Source organism: Rhinoderma darwinii (genome assembly GCF_050947455.1).
Source record: "Rhinoderma darwinii isolate aRhiDar2 chromosome 5 unlocalized genomic scaffold, aRhiDar2.hap1 SUPER_5_unloc_20, whole genome shotgun sequence".
NCBI lineage: Eukaryota > Metazoa > Chordata > Amphibia > Anura > Rhinodermatidae > Rhinoderma > Rhinoderma darwinii.
The window spans coordinates 55869-73783 of NW_027461777.1; the positions used below are offsets into that span (position 1 = coordinate 55869).

General features: G+C 44.0%; 1 protein-coding gene across 1 annotated transcript in view; it reads right to left on the minus strand.

The window, feature by feature from the left end:
* Positions 1 to 7174: 7174 nt before the first annotated feature.
* LOC142687191 (uncharacterized) overlaps positions 7175 to 17915 on the minus strand; it is a 28431-nt gene continuing 17690 nt past the window's right edge. Inside the window, exons 2-7 of the mRNA XM_075847558.1 lie at positions 12944 to 13109; positions 12429 to 12598; positions 11928 to 12105; positions 11147 to 11181; positions 8483 to 8562; positions 7175 to 7671 (exon numbers count right to left, since the gene is read on the minus strand). Coding sequence (XP_075703673.1) covers positions 7274 to 7671; positions 8483 to 8562; positions 11147 to 11181; positions 11928 to 12105; positions 12429 to 12598; positions 12944 to 13109 — 1027 coding nt within the window. The 3' untranslated portion in view covers positions 7175 to 7273. The remainder of the gene's footprint in view (positions 7672 to 8482; positions 8563 to 11146; positions 11182 to 11927; positions 12106 to 12428; positions 12599 to 12943; positions 13110 to 17915) is intronic.

Sequence of the window (17915 nt, forward strand, 5' to 3'; positions counted from 1 at the left end):
ACAGGCAAAGGAGGAGCAGGAATTGAGGGTATAAATAGACAGAGGGCGGGAGCTAGCTCCGTCTGGCCAGGCTGTGATAGGCTCTCCCTCTCCTCATCCTCCCAGGCTGATTGGTGGACGAAGGGGGTCACTCGACCAGACTTAGGAGCAGGTGCAGAGTGAGTAACCACGGGCGTCGACACAGAAGCTGTGTCTGGCCGATCCTTTACAGTAACCCCCTATTATGAGGGGCCACTGGACCCTTACTAGGTGGACCTGGCTTATAGGGGAACCGAAGATGGAACCTCCTGAGCAATACTGCAGCGTGAACATCCCGGGCGGGTACCCAAGTCCTCTCCTCAGGCCCGTATTCTCTCCAATGGACCAGGTACTGGAAATAGTCTTGGACCATCCTGCTGTCCACAATCTTGGCCACCTCGAATTCTACCCCTTCAGGGGTGAGAACAGGGACCGGAGGTTTCCTCGCGGGAGCCAAGGATGGGGAGCAGCGTTTCAGGAGGGAGGCATGAAAGACGTCACGTATTCGAAAAGACGGGGGTAACTCCAGTCGGAAGGAGACAGGGTTAAGGACTTCAATGACCTTGTACGGCCCTATATACCTGGGAGCAAATTTTTTGGACGGGACTTTAAGGCGCAAATTTCTTGAAGACAGCCACACCAGATCCCCGACTGCAAACAAGGGGTTAGCAGAACGTCTTCTATCTACCTGGGTATTTTGTATGCTCTGGGACACCTCTAGGTTCTTCTGAACCTGGGCTCAGACTGTGCACCGTTCACGATGAACGACATCTACCTCAGGATTGTTGGAACCACCAGGTGAAACGGAGGAGAACCGTGGATTGAACCCAAAATTACAGAAAAAGGGGGAGACCCCTGACGAGTTACTGACCCGGTTATTAAGGGAAAATTCAGCGAGGGAAATGAAGGAGGCCCAATCATATTGACAGTCAGAGATAAAACACCTTAAATATTGTTCTAGAGACTGGTTAGTCCTCTCCGTTTGGCCATTAGTTTCAGGATGGAAGGCCGAGGAGAAGGACAGATCAATCTCCAACTTTTTACAGAAGGCTCTCCAAATCAATGAAACAAATTGTACCCCTCTGTCAGAAACAATATTGACAGGAACCCCATGGAGATGCAGGATGTGTTTGATAAACAAGGTAGCTAACGTCTTAGCATTGGGTAGTTTCTTGAGGGGCACAAAGTGGCACATCTTACTGAAGCGGTCCACTACCACCCATACCACCGACTTGCCTTGAGATGGAGGCAGATCAGAGAAAAAATCCATGGAGATATGGGTCCAAGGTCTCTGGGGAATGGGCAAAGAACATAGTAAGCCCACTGGTCGGGACCTGGGAGTCTTGGACCTAGCACAAATTTCACAAGCGGCGACGTAGGCCTTAACGTCTTTAAGCAACCCAGGCCACCAATAGTCTCTGGCAATGAGGTGCTTGGTGCCCAGGATGCCTGGATGGCCAGATAGTGCAGAGTCATGATGTTCCCTGAGTACCCTTAGCCAGAATTGCAGAGGAACAAACAGCTTGTTCTCAGGAAGGTTCCCGGGAGCTGAACCTTGATCAGCCGCAATTTCGGAGACTAAGTCAGAATCAACAGAGGAAATGATTATACCTGCGGGCAAAACACAAGCAGGATCTTCCTCCGAAGGAGGGCTGGCCATGAAGCTATGCGACAGTGCATCAGCCTTAATATTTTTAGACCCAGCCCTATAGGTGACCAAAAAGTTGAATCTAGTAAAAAATAACGCCCATCGAGCTTGTCTCGGGTTTAGCCTCCAGGCAGATTCTAGGAAAACTAGATTCTTGTGGTCGGTAAGGACCGTAACCTGGTGACTAGCCCCCTCCAGGAAGTGGCACCACTCTTCAAATGCCCATTTAATGGCTAAGAGTTCGCGGTTGCCAATGTCGTAGTTACTCTCAGTGGGTGAGAACTTCCTGGAGAAGTAGGCACAGGGACGGAGATGGATGAGGGACCTGGTACCCTGGGACAAAACAGCACCCACTCCCACCTCGGACGCGTCAACCTCCACGATAAATGGCTCATTTGGTTAGGCTGAATAAGCACTGGGGCCGAGATAAAGCACTTCTTAAGGATCTCAAAAGCCTGGACTGCCTCTGGAGGCCAATGGAGGAGATCAGCACCTTTGCGAGTGAGATCCGTAAGAGGCTTAGCGATGACCGAGAAGTTAGCAATAAATCTCCTGTAATAATTAGCAAACCCCAGGAAGCACTGTAACGCCTTCAGGGAGGCAGGTTGGACCCATTCCGCCACAGCCTGAACCTTGGCAGGGTCCATGCGGAATTCATGAGGAGTGAGGATTTGACCCTAAAATGGTAACTCCTGCACCCCAAACACACATTTTTCGGTTTTAGCAAACAGTTTGTTTTCCCGAAGGGCCTGGAGCACCTTCCTGACATGCTCAATGTGGGAGGACCAGTCCTTGGAAAACACTAGGATGTCATCAAGGTACACTACAAGAAATACCCCCAGGTAGTCTCTTAAAATCTAATTTATGAAATTCTGGAAGACCGCGGGAGCATTACACTACCCAAAGGGCATGACGAGGTATTCGAAATGACCTTCGGGCGTGTTAAACACAGTCTTCCACTCATCCCCCTCTTTGATGCGGATAAGGTTATAAGCCTCCCGTAGATCAAACTTAGAGAACCATTGGGCCCCCTGAACCTGATTGAAGAGATCAGGAATCAAAGGAAGGGGATACTGGTTCCTTACAGTGACCTTATTCAAGTTTCGGTAATCAATGCACGGCCTAAGACCACCATCCTTCTTCCCTACGAAGATGAAGCCAGCACCTACCGGCGAAGTAGAGGGACGAATGTAACCCTTGGCCAGGCATTCCTGGATATATTCTCTCATGGCTTCACGTTCGGGACAAGAGAGATTAAATATCCTACCCTTAGGGAGCTTAGCTCCTGGCACCAAATCGATTGCGCAATCGTATTCTCTATGAGGAGGTAACGCTTCAAAGGCCTTTTTAGAAAAAACATCAGGGAAGTCCTGAATAAACTCAGGTAGAGTGTTCATCTCCTCAGGGAGAGAAATAAAATTAACAGAAAAACGTGACGTCATGCATTCATTACCCCATTTGGTAAGATCCCCAGTATTCCAGTTAAACGTGGGATTATGCAACTGCAACCAGGGAAGGCCTAATGCCAAATCGGACGATATACCCTGCATAACCAGTACAGAGCACTGCTTCAAATGCATGGAGCCAACAAGGAATACAAAAACAGGGGTATGCTGTATAAAATAACCATTAGCAAGAGGAGTGGAGTCGATACCCACTACTGGGACAGGTTTAGGCAAATCAATCAATGGCATAGCTAGAGATATAGCAAATTACACAGACATAATATTAGCAGAAGACCCTGAATACACGAAGGCACTGCCGGTAGCAGACCTACCACCAAAAGAGACCTGAAAGGGAAGCAAGATCTTATTAGGTTTCATATTTACGGGAAATACCTGTGCGCCCAAGTGACCACTTAGGCGCGGAAGTTCTTCTGGCTGCTTATTCTTACGCCTAGGACAGTTGTTCACTTGATGCTTGTCCTCCCCACAGTAGAAGCAGAGACCATTCTTCCTGCGGAAGTCTCTACGTTGTTGGGGAGACACGGAGGCCCCGAGTTGCATTGGTTCATCCCAGTTTTCCGTGGAAGAACGAAGCAATGGAACTTCGGGAGCCATCATGGGGGAGCCAGAGGAGAAGGCACAAAAACTTTCAAGTCGTCGTTCCCTGAGACGTCGGTCAAGTCGTACCGCTAAAGCCATAACCTGATCTAGAGAGTCAGAAGAGGGGTAGCTAACTAACAGGTCCTTCAGGGCGTTCGACAGACCCAATCTAAACTGGCACCTCAAGGCAGGGTCATTCCACCGAGAAGCTACACACCACTTCCTAAAGTCCGAACAGTACTCCTCCACGGGTCTCTTACCCTGACGTAAGGTCACCAGCTGACTCTCGGCAAAGGCAGTCTTGTCAGTCTCGTCATATATGAGCCCGAGAGCAGAAAAAAAAAGGTCAACAGAGGAAAGTTCAGGGGCGTCAGGAGCCAAGGAGAAGGCCCATTCTTGGGGCCTGTCCTGGAGCTGGGACATAATTATACCCACTCACTGGCTCTTGGAACCTGAGTAGTGGGGCTTTAGACGGAAATAAAGCCTACAACTCTCCCGAAAGGAGAAAAAAGTCTTCCGGTCCCCTGAGAACCGGTCAGGCAACTTGAGGTGGGGTTCAAGAGGTGAGGTGGGGGGCACTACCAGGGTAGCATCTTGCTGGTTGCCGCTCTGAGCCAGGGCTTGGACCTGTAGGGAGAGGCCCTGCATTTGCTGAGCCAGGGTCTCAAGGGGGTCCATAGTAGTGACAGGGACCAGGGTAGAAAAGGTTTATGGGCCTGTTATTATGTAATGGCGGGGTAAGAAGACAGACAGGTGAGCCCTAATCTACCCGCCACTCAGTCCCCGCCTACTTGCAACGGCCCGTCCTAAGCGACGGCGCACAACTGGGCGACGGTTCCCACGCTCACTAAGTGCACGACAGACAAACAGACAAGGGTACACAGAAGCTAAGCGAAATGGGGCTGTTGCCCACAGCAACCCCGTGAGCAACAAGAATAGTGAACGAGCCGAGTTAAACCAGCAGTGGACAAGGTACAAAACGCAGAGCAGGAGAATAGTGAACGAGCCGAGTCAAACCAGGAGAGGACGAGATACAAAACGCAGAGCAGGAGAATAGTCAGTCAAGCCAGGGTCAATATGAAGCAGAAGACAAGTAGTAAGCAGCAGCAGCAAGGCCAGGAAACAGACTGAAAAGAATCACAGGCAAAGGAGGAGCAGGAAGTGATGGTATAAATGGACAGAGGGCGGGAGCTAGCTCCGTCTGGCCAGGCTGTGATAGGCTCTCCCACTCCTCAGCCTCCCAGGCTGATTGGTGGAAGAAGGGGTCACTCGACCAGACTTAGGAGCAGGTGCAGAGTGAGTAAAAACGGGCGTCGACACAGAAGCTATGTCTGGCCGATCCTTTACATAGAGAGAAGGGAAGTACTCTTCACCTGAATACGCAACGGCTGATCCGCATCAATTTAAGGCCTGGTTTACACGAGCATGTGCGTTTTGCGCACGCAAATAACGTGGCATTTTGCGTGCGCAAACGGCACTTAACAGCTCCGTGTGTCATAACCATCTGATGCGCCGCTGCGTGCTTTTCGCGCAGCCGCCATCATTATGACACTCCGTTTGGATGTTTGTAAACAGAAAAGCATGTGGTGCTTTTCTGTTTTCATTCATACTTTTTACTGCTGTTGCGCGAATCACGCTTGTCCCACGGAAGTGCTTCCGTGTGACATGCGTGGTTTTCACGCACCCATTTACATCAATGGGTGCGTGATGCGCGAACAACGCACAAATATAGGACAAGTCGTGCGTTTTTTGCAGCGGACTCACGCTGCGCAAAACTCACGGACTGTCTGCACTGCCCCATAGACTAACATAGGTCTGTACAACACGCGTGAAAATCACGCGCGTTGCACGGACGTAATATACGTTCGTGTAAACAAGCCCTTATGCACAGTTTAGGCAAAGCCGCAACAAAATCTGCAACACAGATTATGTGCGGCTTTGATGCGGACAGTGTCTGTAGAAAGACGTCTGGTCATACCCTTAAAATAGACTAAAGCAGCAAGTCTTCTAACATTCTCAATCCTTGTCTGAAATCTCAATTAAGCATGAGCTGCGCAAATCTTATATTTGTATTGACTGCCTATACCGACACGTGGACCTGCTTTATTTTTTATTTTCCTGCGTTTAGGGTACTATTGCAAATTTTAACTACACAGACTTTGTTTATTCCAAAAGTTATTTTTTTTTACACTTTTAAATTTTCTTCTTTCAAATACAAAATTCTTTCAATAATTTTCATCTATAAAATTGCTTCGCACTGAAAAAAATTACATTCCCCCCCCCTACGATAAAAATAGAGCAAAAAAATAAATAAATATATATATATTTTTTTTATTATTTTATTTTCCTGCTTTCAACCAAACAGTTTTTTAACATCTGGGGACACCTCATTACACCATCTTCCCCATTGCTGAGAACATTTTCTAGTTGCCTTCATGTTTTTACATGTAATACCTTTAAGATGGATGTATCTCAGGACCGCTACCTTCATTCTGGGGCTCATTAGAGATCCATTGTTTCAGTATCATTTTTCTAGCAATATATAAACTACACCCTAGAGATCTTTTTGGGGAATTATTTAGAGTTGTCCCAAGACTACATCAAAGTATACATGTAATTGGACTGCAATCTATCTCAACGTTATAAATTCTATTCAAAACTTCTATAACCCTGTTCCAGTATCTTCTTAACTTTGGACAATTCCACAACAAGCGGATCAAATCTCCCTGCAAGCCCTAACATCTTGTACAACTATCCGTCTCTCGATAACCCATTGAATATTCCAAAGTTAACTACTTGTTTGAGATGGATTGGTCAAATCCTTTGTTAGAAAAGCACACAAAACACTTCTTTGAGACGAGGTTATGTTTTATTGATAGAGAGAATATAGAAATGATAGCTGTTTGTACTGCTATTTCTCTTTCATGAAACCCTTTTTTAAAGATGTTACTTTTTGCACACATGGTGCGGGTCGGTGCGGGAAGTTCTGATATTTGCAAAGAACTTTTGATTGTTTTTCCTGCTTTGCACTTTTGAATTGTAAACATTAGGTTTTTTGAGATTCTGTTAGGAAAGTTTTATTTAAAATGTATGCTTATTTGATGCAATGAAATGAAATATACACTGAGCTATGTAGAGCTTCTCAGGAAATGATTTTTCTGATAAAGTGTTAAATATGCTTTGCTTTCAAGTTTGGGGCAGTTGGATTTCTCAATAGAGACAGATGGACTTTAAGGAAGTTCAACTTTATCCCAGTTTCAGTTGTTAGTGTCAAAATATGCTATATGAAGCAAAACTGCATTAGACTAGTATTTTGTGTAAGATACTCACTGTCATGTGCAAAATGTCACCTGGTTGTGGTTAAAGCCTATATAAACGTGTGCTTATGTGATGAAGCTCAGACAACTGCTGATCTGCCATTTGTCTCCTTGCCGCAAGAATAAAAGAAGCACTTATTCAGATGAATCATTGAATTTTTATTGATAAGAATGGAAAATTCTCCCAACAGATTCCTGAAAGCGGATGGAAGGGGCTGATTTTGTAACCCTCTGATAAAGCAGAATTATAGGCTGATCATTTCCCACCAGCCAGATAGTCTCCAAGTTGTTGTATAATCATTGTCATATATTAACCTGAGATTTGAGCGTGGTCTCACAATCTGTCCATTCTGCACTTCTATGATCCTCTCTCTCAGGTCCTGCTCCTCAGATCTTAATAAGTTGATGTTTTCCTTAGGATCTTCTACCTCTTTCAGGACTAGCTTTGTAAGGTCATCCTGCATGGTGGGCTCTGGGTCTGAGCTCTCTGGTTGAGATGATGTAGAAGAGGAGGGTTCTTTAATGCTTTCTAATCTTTCTTTGCTCTCTCTACTTTTTTCTTGAGTGACTTTCTTTCCAGAGATTTTAGATTTAGCAACTTTCCACCAATATCTGATATCATCACTCATTCTTAGCCAGCCCCCTAAAACAAAATAACACAATTATAAAGCCGCAACACAAAGTACCTGCAATACCTTTATATACCTACAATATATAAACTATGCCTCGTTCACACTTTGCAGTGTTGGTTAATTTTTTGTGCAGTGAATGGATAGTTATGACTACCCATTTACACAACTGTTGGTGAATGCTGTGGTTTTGAGGGCCTATTGCATTTTTAACCTCATCATGCCTAAATCCTGGAATTTTTGTACACACAGGTTACGTGTATGGTGGGGTGCGGTGTACATCACTATCGCTGAGTGAGGACGAGCTCCAGTAATATTCTAGTAAATATTGTGGGCCACCCAGAAGGATACAGGAATAATGTATATAAACAATTGTAGGTAGGAACAGCTGACTTTGTTTATGGCGACCAATCAAATTTAAGTTTCCATTGTACTATTGAAGGTTAAAATATGAAAGCAGAGATATGATTGGTTTCCATGAGCAGCAGCATTGTATTTTTCCTCTAAATTAGATTTAGACCCCCTGTGTATTCTTCTGAAGAGAACGGCGTATTCAGCGATGCACATATAAGATTTATTAGGGCATATGGACATAATAGAGGGGGACCCCTTAATCAGTAACACCCTCTATTACCCGGGTTGTGTAAAGTAATCAGGTTCCGATACTAAACTCCTGCATATTACTTCGTCTTGTAGCTCCTTCTGTTCACATGACATTCACATAGGAAGCAGCGTCTCATCCAGGAGAAGACGGAATAACTGCAGTCACACTTTCTATAAGAGCTTGATGTACAGACACCATACACACTATAAAAGATGACTTACTTCTCTTTATATTCTCCTCTTCTATCCAGCATTCAGGATCGATATTACGGATCTTTTCATTGAATTTCCAATCCATTGACCTGTGAAGTGCAAAAAAGGAAAAATGAAAAGATATGTGAATTATTGCATGTTATAGAACAGGGGTCAGGAACCTTTTTGGCTAAGAGAGCCGTAAACGCCACATATTTTGAAATATAATTCCGCGAGAGCCGTACAATATGTTTAAAGGGCCATTGACAGATCAATCGCTCCAATGTTCACTTAGTACAGCAAGGAATGCTCCTCCCTGCTGTATAAAGCCACAACTGGACTGAAACAATGGTAATTAGCAGTAAAAAAATTAAATAAATAACTTACATTGTGAGCTTGCGATGCATGACATCAGTCCAGCAGTCTGGCTTCTTCTTTTTCCTGCGCATGACTGGAAGCTGGCATTCTTCCCACCTGATGTTGAGAGAATGCCAGCTTTGAGGCATTCGCAGAAGAAAGAAGCTGGAATGTTGGACATGTCACACAACGCATTGTCAGTTATGTCAATTATCTATTTTATTATTTTACAGCGAATTATTGTTTAGGTCCAGCGGTGGCTTAGTGCAGCAGAGAGGAACACTCCTTTGTGTACTAAGTGACCGCTGGAGCAATTGTATCTGTCAGTGGCCCTTTTAAAAGTGTTGGTCTTACAGAAAATGAACAAAAAAGAGAGGCTCAGACCCATCTGGGAGACCTCCAGAGCTGTAATAAAGCGCTCAGAACAGATTTTTGCCCTGATAGTGGTCCTTTAAATCAGTTTCTTATGCCCACAAGAGATTAATTTAAAGCCCCCAAGAGTGTAATATGGGTGGCAGATGTTTTTTAAGGCCATATTTTTATTTTTTTTTGGGGGGGGGGGCTATATTATGGATTATGTGGGATTATTTTCAGGGGTGAAGTGGGAAGGGGGGGTTGGTGGGACACACTGTATTACACAGCCCCTTTATTGATGCAGCTCACTGCTGCTGACCATGAGGCTGTGTAACAATTTCCATGTTATAATGTTCACCTTCAAAGCAGCAGCACAGCCAGGGGTTTCTGGAACGTCCAAGGGAGACACAAGGGAGGAGGCAGATGCCGCTTCACTAGGGGACGCAGGTGCGTGCTTGCAGACGGCGCGGCTATGCAGGGAGTTATGGGAAATGTAGTCCATGCTCCCTGCCGCTCACCACTGCCGCCAATGCTTATCAGGCCATCAAAGAACTACCGTATATGTCGGCGTATAAGACGACTGGGCGTATAAGACGACCCCCAACTTTTACCCTTAAAATATAGAATTTAAGATATACTCACCATTTCGTGCAGGAGCGCTTCACTATGGCCATCGGCGGCAGGACCCAGGACTCTCTGTCTCTTTGAACTCGCGCATGCGCAGATAGGCGAGGTACATGATGGGGTTAATTACTATTAATGTGAGGAACATGGAGGGTAAATTCATCGCACCTCGCGCCTCACATTAATAAGTGAATGAAAGCCGTGTTTATTTCATTTTTTTACAGCGTACACATCATAAATGATGCAAAAACATTGTTGTCCGCGCCATTACTGAATGTGTGTATTTTATGTATTGAGACTTATTTTAATGTTTATTGTAAAAAAAGGTGAAGGTGTATATTTTTTTAAAAATGTAACCATACTTTGTTTTTACTTTATTTTTAAACTTTAATGTACTGACATATATCAGATATGTGCCAGTACATTAGCCTGTGGACAGATAGCACACAGGCTGTTGTTAGGACATACTTGGGTATATCCTAACAACAAGAGATATGGTCAGACAGCCCTGGGGTCCGTCAATAGACCCTGGGCTGTCTGCCCATATATGGTATGGCCCTCGATCGCGTCACAGGAATTCCCTGTGATGCGATCCAGGGGCATCCCCCCTTCTCACTTTCCCCTCAATGCTGCAGTCAGCTGTGATCGCAGCATTCACGGGAATAACGGCGGAGATGAGAGGTTCTCTGATCTCCGGCGTTATAGAGCGGGGCTGCGGCTGTGTAATACAGCCATTGCCCCGCTCCTGACAGGAAGTGCGCGCGCGGTCAGCATGAGGAGATGCGGCCGGCGCTGCACTAATGAGCGGCAGTTCAGGCACTGAAGACAACATGGGGGTGCTGTGTAGCGTGCCCGCCATGTTCTGTCTTCAATGCCGCAGATCATTAGTGCAGCGCCGGCCGCATCACATGATGCTGACCCCGCGCGCATATGTCAGGACTCAGGAGCGGGGCTGTGGCTGAATTACACAGCCGCAGCCCCGCTCTCATAGTCATGTGTACTATACTGAGCTGTGCGGCTGCAACGTGCATCCCTCCCATAGACAGGTAGGAGCCCTGTCTGCGAGCCAGATACGGCCATCAAAAGAGCCATATCTGGCTCGCGAGCCATAGGTTCCCGACCCCTGTTATAGAACAACTTCTGGAGACACAGTCCTTTCTTTTACTGAATTTTATGTTACCCTATTTCTCATACTTGGGGTTTAAATTTATACTATGTTTTAATTAAAAAAATGGTACCTTGTCCTGACTCAGCCTCTAGGGCCTCATTTATTAATATAACCTGTGGGGTCTACATGTCCCAGCACAAAACGTAAAAAAGACATAAAATAAAATGATGAGAGTGAAATAAATAACATACCTTGTATCTGCAGATAATATGTCATCAAGATGAAACTGTGAAAGACAATGAATAAAGACGTTAGTTCCTATTTGTGACATACAAGGAACCCCACAATCCGGCATCTCTAGATTGTAAGCGCTAACGGGCAGGGGACGCTCATTTGTCCCGTGGAATATATTATACCTGCTGTAGAAATGAAGGTTATTACTATTACTATTATTATTAAGGCTGGGTTCACACACCCTATTTACGGACGTTAATCGGGCGTTTTAGCCCCGAATTACGTCCGAATATACGGTTCCAAAGCATCGGCACACATCTGCCCATTCATTTGAATGGGTTTTACGATGTTCTGTGCCGACGGTCATTTTATTTACTCGCGCCGCTGTCAAAAGACGGCGTGTAAAAAAGACGCCCGCGTCAAAGAAGTGCCTGTCACTTCTTGAGACGTAATTGGAGACATTTTCCATTGACACAATGGAAAAACAGCTCCAATTACGTCCGCGAAAAGCGCTTGCACTTGCCATTACGTCTGAAATTGCGGAGCTGTTTTCTCCTGAAAACAGCTCCGTGATTTCAGCCGTTACGGACGTGTACGTGTGAACATACCCTAATAAAGCATGAGCGGCTGAGCTGCAGGAAACATTATGTCAAAGATACAGGAGAAGGCCTTCAATCTCCATTAGACTTCACCAGAACGTCCTAATACAAGTCTCTTTGTTCTGTGCCATCAATTTCTCCTTTTCCATCACTAAACCTACAAAACCCCAGTAATTCAGTGGATAAAATCTTGACTCACAGGTTCCTGCTGGTTGATGTGATGGATTATATATTCCCACTGAAGGAAGGTTTTGTCACGTTCTCCTTTTGGGGAATGAACGTGAAATAAATGTTCTCCTTCAGTTTCCACAGACACAATTTGATATAATTGGTGAAGCTGTTTTGTGGCCATCTTGATTTTGGACACCGGCCACATCCTGCAAGAAATGAAGAAGACAGAGAATAAGATTTAGCGGAGAATTATTGTTGGAACAATTTCTCTATATTATAAGTTATAATTCTTACTACATTATAGTTCATATTATTATTATCAGCCTTTATTTAGACAGCACCACATATTACACAGCTCATTATGGGGGAGGGGGCTGTTATAACACAAAGTATATTGAGATTTATAGTAGATAAGACTTGTGGCAATATACCATATGATGCATTACTGCAAAATTAGTGAGGTTTTCTATGGTAATGTGATCAGTTTAGTGGACATATGGAAGGATATATAATTCCCATGATCCCTTACCTTCTAGGCATGAATTCATCCATTAGAGGGTTGTAATCTATCCATAGGAGTTCCTCCGCCAGAAATGAATCCTGCTGCCTTGATATTACAGCCAGCACTGTTATTAGAGGCGCTCTCCTAAACTCGATAATTTTCTCCCTCTTTTGTCCGATCTTCTCTTTTTTAATCAGCTGCGTAAGTAAATGGAGACAGAATTACACACTGGGAGTATACACTGGTTTTATATATAGCCTTCCCTATCCTAACCTCTGTATACAGCTACTAGTCACCACTGCTGTATACAGAGGACAGTGCTGTACAATGTACTGGACAGATCTACAACTTCTCTCACAGCAGAGCTTCATTCTCAGCCCAACCTGGAGATCAGACAGAACATATGGAAGATGTATGACCAATATTACTCTGAATATATTCACTGATGACATTCATAAAGCATTTATGAAAATAACACTCGTCCATATACAATCATCTCTTCATATACAACCTGCTGGTCAGATACATAGAACTGCAATTACCTCAGAGAAGATTCCATGGACGATCTGGGATGTTTTCAGGAAGACCAGTTCTCCAGATAATCTCTCCTTAAAGTCAGGGACATCGGTGATCACTGGGTTTATAAGATGGTCACTGAACTGTCTGCCTTCCCTTTGGAGGCGTTCTTCCGATTCGTCATCGGCGGCCCTAAAAGTTGAATAAATAATTAGGAAAATGAGAACATTGAATGACTGGATCATTATTGTACATGCAGCATTAGCAGTGACTTTAAAGAGAAAGCTGAATGTATTCTGTATACTGCATCTACTATACATGGAAACAATACAATAAATAAACAATGTCTCCTCTGACAGATCCCATTTATTCCATCAGGATGAAAACAAATGGTAAGTACATTAGTTGGAATCAGTGTGCACATATTCTGTATGGATGTCTTATAGGATCCAGGAACTTGGCAGACAGAACTATAAAGTATAATGTCGTCTCTGTTTTTGCTAGAAGCAACCATTGAGGACCATCATAACAACTTAACCCTTTCAAGACCGAGCTCATTTTGACCTTCATGACCAGCCCCATTTTCTCAAATCTGACATGTGTCTCTTTATGTGGTAATAAGGGGGGATTCACACGAGCGTGTATTGGGTCCGTGCGGGCCGCGTGGTTTTCACGCGCCACGCACAGACCAATACAAGTCTATGGGGCAGTACAGACAGTCCGTGCTTTTTGCGCAGCGTTTGTCAGCTGCGCAAAAAGCGCGACATGCTCAATATCTCCGCGTATTTCGCGCATCACGCACCCATTGAAGTCAATGGGTGCGTGAAAACCACGCTGGTCGCATGGAAGCACTTCCGTGCGAACCGACTGAAACAGCGCACCAGCTGTCAAAAGGATGAATGTAAACAGAAAAGCACCACGTGCTTTTCTGTTTCCAAACATCCAAATGGAGTGTCTTTGAGATGAGCGAACCCGGACAATCGAACCGAACTTCACCGGGTTCGGCCGAACTCGTTTTGGCCGAACCCGGCAAAAAAAATTCCGGTACGCGACGTCAGGAGATAGTCACTGTCCAGGGTGCTGAAAGAGTTAATTATGATTTTTCTCATTTTAAATGTATCTGCTTGTAAAACAGATAGTAATACCACACAAAATAGTTACTATTTTATATATTCCATATGTCTACTTTATATTTGCATTGTTTTTTGAACATTATTTTATTTTTCTAGGACGTTACAACGTTTAGAACTTTAGCAGCAATTTCTCACGTTTTCAAGAAAATTTCAAAAGGCTATTTTTACAGGGACCAGTTCAGTTCTGAAGTGGCTTTGAGGGCCTTATGTACTAGATAGACCCCATAAATCACCCCATATTAAAAACTGCACCCCTCAAAGTATTCAAAATAGCATTCAGAAAGTTTCTTAACCCATTAGGCACTTCACAGGAATTAAAGCAAAGTAGAGGTGAAATTTACAAATTTACAAATTCATTTGTAATACATTTTTTTCTGTAACACAGAAGGTTTTACCCGAGAAATGCAACTCAATATTTATTGCCCAGATTCTGCAGATTTTAGAAATATCCCACATGTGGCTCTAGTGCAGGGGTGGGCAAACTTTTTGACTCGCGGGCCACAATGGGTTCTAAAATTTGACAGAGGGGCCGGGCCAGGAGCATTTGGAGGGAGTGTTTGGGCCGGATATACTAAAGCATTAAATGTAGTGTGTGCAAACCTCATAGCACAGTAAGAACACTACAACCCAATTTATTAACTGTCTTTCAAATGTGAAAAATAGCCCTTATCAGTTAATAAATTTGTCTCAAGGAATATGCAAGATATGGCATTTACATACTATTTCGCAGATACTGGGAGGAGGAAATGTAAATAGATTAAAATAACATACGCACTGTGATTTATCAAGAAAAAAGTTCTGTTGACTCTGTAAATTAGCTGCCAACCTCTGAGCAGTAGCCGCCCGTTCTTGTGTTGACTGCTTGCTAGCATAGTTTGCATGCTTCGTGGCAAAGTGACGGCTGATATTGTACTCTTTGAAAACCGGAGGGCTTAATGGTGACGTGAAACGAAGTGAAAATTAAAGTGAAATAAAGAGAAATACGCGCCACATTAACCCCTTAATGACCGGGCCATTTTGCACGTTAATGACCAAGGATTATTTTTTGTTTTTCCACGGTCGCATTCCAAGAGTCGTAACTCTTTTTTTATTCCGTCGACATAGCCGTATAAGGGCTTGTTTTTTCCGGGACGAGTTGTATTTTGTAATTGTACCATTTTTAGATGCTTATAACATATTGATTAACTTTTATTAACTTTATTTTAGGAGAGAATTGAAAATAAGCAGCTATTCCAGCATTAATTTTCACGTTATAAATTTACGCCGTTTACTATGCAGCGTAAATAACATGTTAACTTTATTCTATGGGTCGGCACGATTACAGGGATACCAAATGTGTAAAGGTTTTATATGTTTTTTCTACGTTTGCACAATAAAAACCCTTTTAGAAAAAAATTACTTGTTTTTGCATCGCCGCGTTCCAAGAGGCGTAATTTTTTTATTTTTCCGTCGATGTGGCCGTACATGGGATTGATTTTTGCGGGACAATGTGTAGTTTTCATTAGTACTATTTTGGGGTACATAGGACTTATAGATGAACTTTTATTTTATTTTTTATGGGGGGAATGGGAGAAAAGAGAGAATTTTGCCGTTGTTTTTTGCGTTTTCTTTGGACGCCGTTCATCCGGCGGTTTAATTAATGTGTTCATTTTATTGGTCAAGTTGTTACGATCGCGGGGATACCATATATGTGTATGTGTGATTTGTTTTGACCGTTTTATTAAATAAAACCACTTTTTGGGGCAAAAAAGTAGTTTTATTTGACTTTGACTGTAATTTTTTTTATTTTTTTTTCACAAACTTTATTTAACGGTTTTACTTTTTTTTTTTTAGTCCCACCAGGGGACTTCACTATGCGATGTGCCGATCGCATATATAATGCTTTGGTATACTTCGTATACCAAAGCATTATTGCCTGTCAGTGTAAAACTGACAGGCAACCTGTTAGGTCATGCCTCTGGCATCGCCTAACAGGCAGATGCTGAAGACAGACCTGGGGGTCTTTGTTAGACCCCCGGCTGTCATGGAAACCCGACGGCGACCCGCGATTTGTTTGCGGGGGCGCCGATCGGGAGACAGAGGGAGTTCTCCCCTCTGTCAAACACATTAAATGCCGCTGTCACTGTTGACAGCGGCATTTAATGGGTTAAACTGCCGGAATCGGCGCGTGCTTCGATTCCGGCAGTTGCAGCAGGAGCCAGGCTGTGTATAACAGCCGTGCTCCTGCCGCTGATCGCGTGGGTAAACTGTCAGTACCCGCGCGATCACAGGACGGATATATCCGTCCTCCTGCGCGAACTAGCAGCTGCTGAGGACGGATATATCTTGGACAAGTTCGGCGGGCCGGATTAAAAAGCCTAACGGGCCGTATGTGGCCCGCGGGCCGTAGTTTGCCCATGTCTGCTCTAGTGTGATAATGGACTGAAATACCGGCCTCAGAAGCAAAGGTGCACCTAGTGGATTTTGGGGCCTCCTTTTTTTAGAATATATTTTAGGCACCATGTCAGGTTTGAAGAGGTCTTGTGGTGCCAAAACAGTGGAAATCGCCCAAAAGTGAGACGGTTTTGGAAACTACACACCTCAAGGAATTTATCTAGGGGTATAGTTAGCATCTTGACCCCACAGGTATTTTGCTATATTTATTGAAGTTTGTCTGTGAAAGTGAAAATCTACTTTTTTTTCTGAAAAAATATTAAAAAAAATAATATTTGCAAGGAATAAAGATTAAAAAGCACCCCAGAACTTGTAAAGCTACTTCACGCCAATACCCCATATGTGGTACTAAACTGCTGTTTGGACCCACGGCAGAGCTCAGAAGGGAAGGAGCGCCATTTGGATTTTGAAGCGCAGATTTTGCTGGATTGGTTTTCAGTTCCATATCGCGTTTGCAACGCCCTGGAGTAAGCAAAACAGTGGAATCCCCCCAAAACTGACCCCATTTTGAAGACTACACCCCTCAAGGAATTGTTCTAGGGGTATAGTTAGCATTTTGACCCCACAGTTTTTTTGCTGAATTTAGTGGAATTAGGCCGTGAAAATGAAAATCTACTTTTTTCTGAAAATACATAGAAATTTTTAATTTTCACAATGAATAAAGGAGAAAAATTACCCCAAAATTTGTAAAGCAATTTGTCCTGATTACAGCAATACGCCATATGTGGTAATAAACTGCTGTTTGGACCCACGGCAGGACTCAGGAGGGAAGGAACAATATTTGGCTTTTGGAGCTCAAATTTAGCTGGAATGGTTTTCGGGTGTCATGTCGCATATGCAAAGCCCCTGAGGTACCAAAACAGTGGAAACCTCCCAAAAGTCCCTTTAGGGGACTGGAACGAGCGATCATTAGGTCGCTGGTACAATACACTGCAATACTAATGTATTGCAGTATAATGTCATTATACAGGCTCCTGTAACAGCGCGATCGCTGTTCCTGTCCGTTAGTCCCGGGTGTCAGCTGTAATACACAGCTGACACCTGCAGAATATGGAGCGTGCACAGCGCATGAGCCCGCTCCATAAATAACCCCTCGCACCACGACATGCTATTAAGTCGTGGTGCGCCAAGGCGTTAATGCGCAGCGGATGGTGCAAAGTGAAAATTAAAATTTTCCACTGATATGCCATTTTAATGTACAATATATTGTGCCCAGTTTGTGCCACTGAAGACAAATACCTCATACAATGTTGAGCGGGTTCTCCCAGATATAAAATGTCATATATGTGGACGTAAGCTGGTGTTTGGGCACGCTGTGGGGGGAGGGAACACCATTTGGCTTTTGGAGCGCAGATTTTGCTTGGTAACTGTTCTGTTTGGGGTTTTGCTGGTATTTCAGTTTATGATGTGGGGGTATATGTAATCTGTGCGG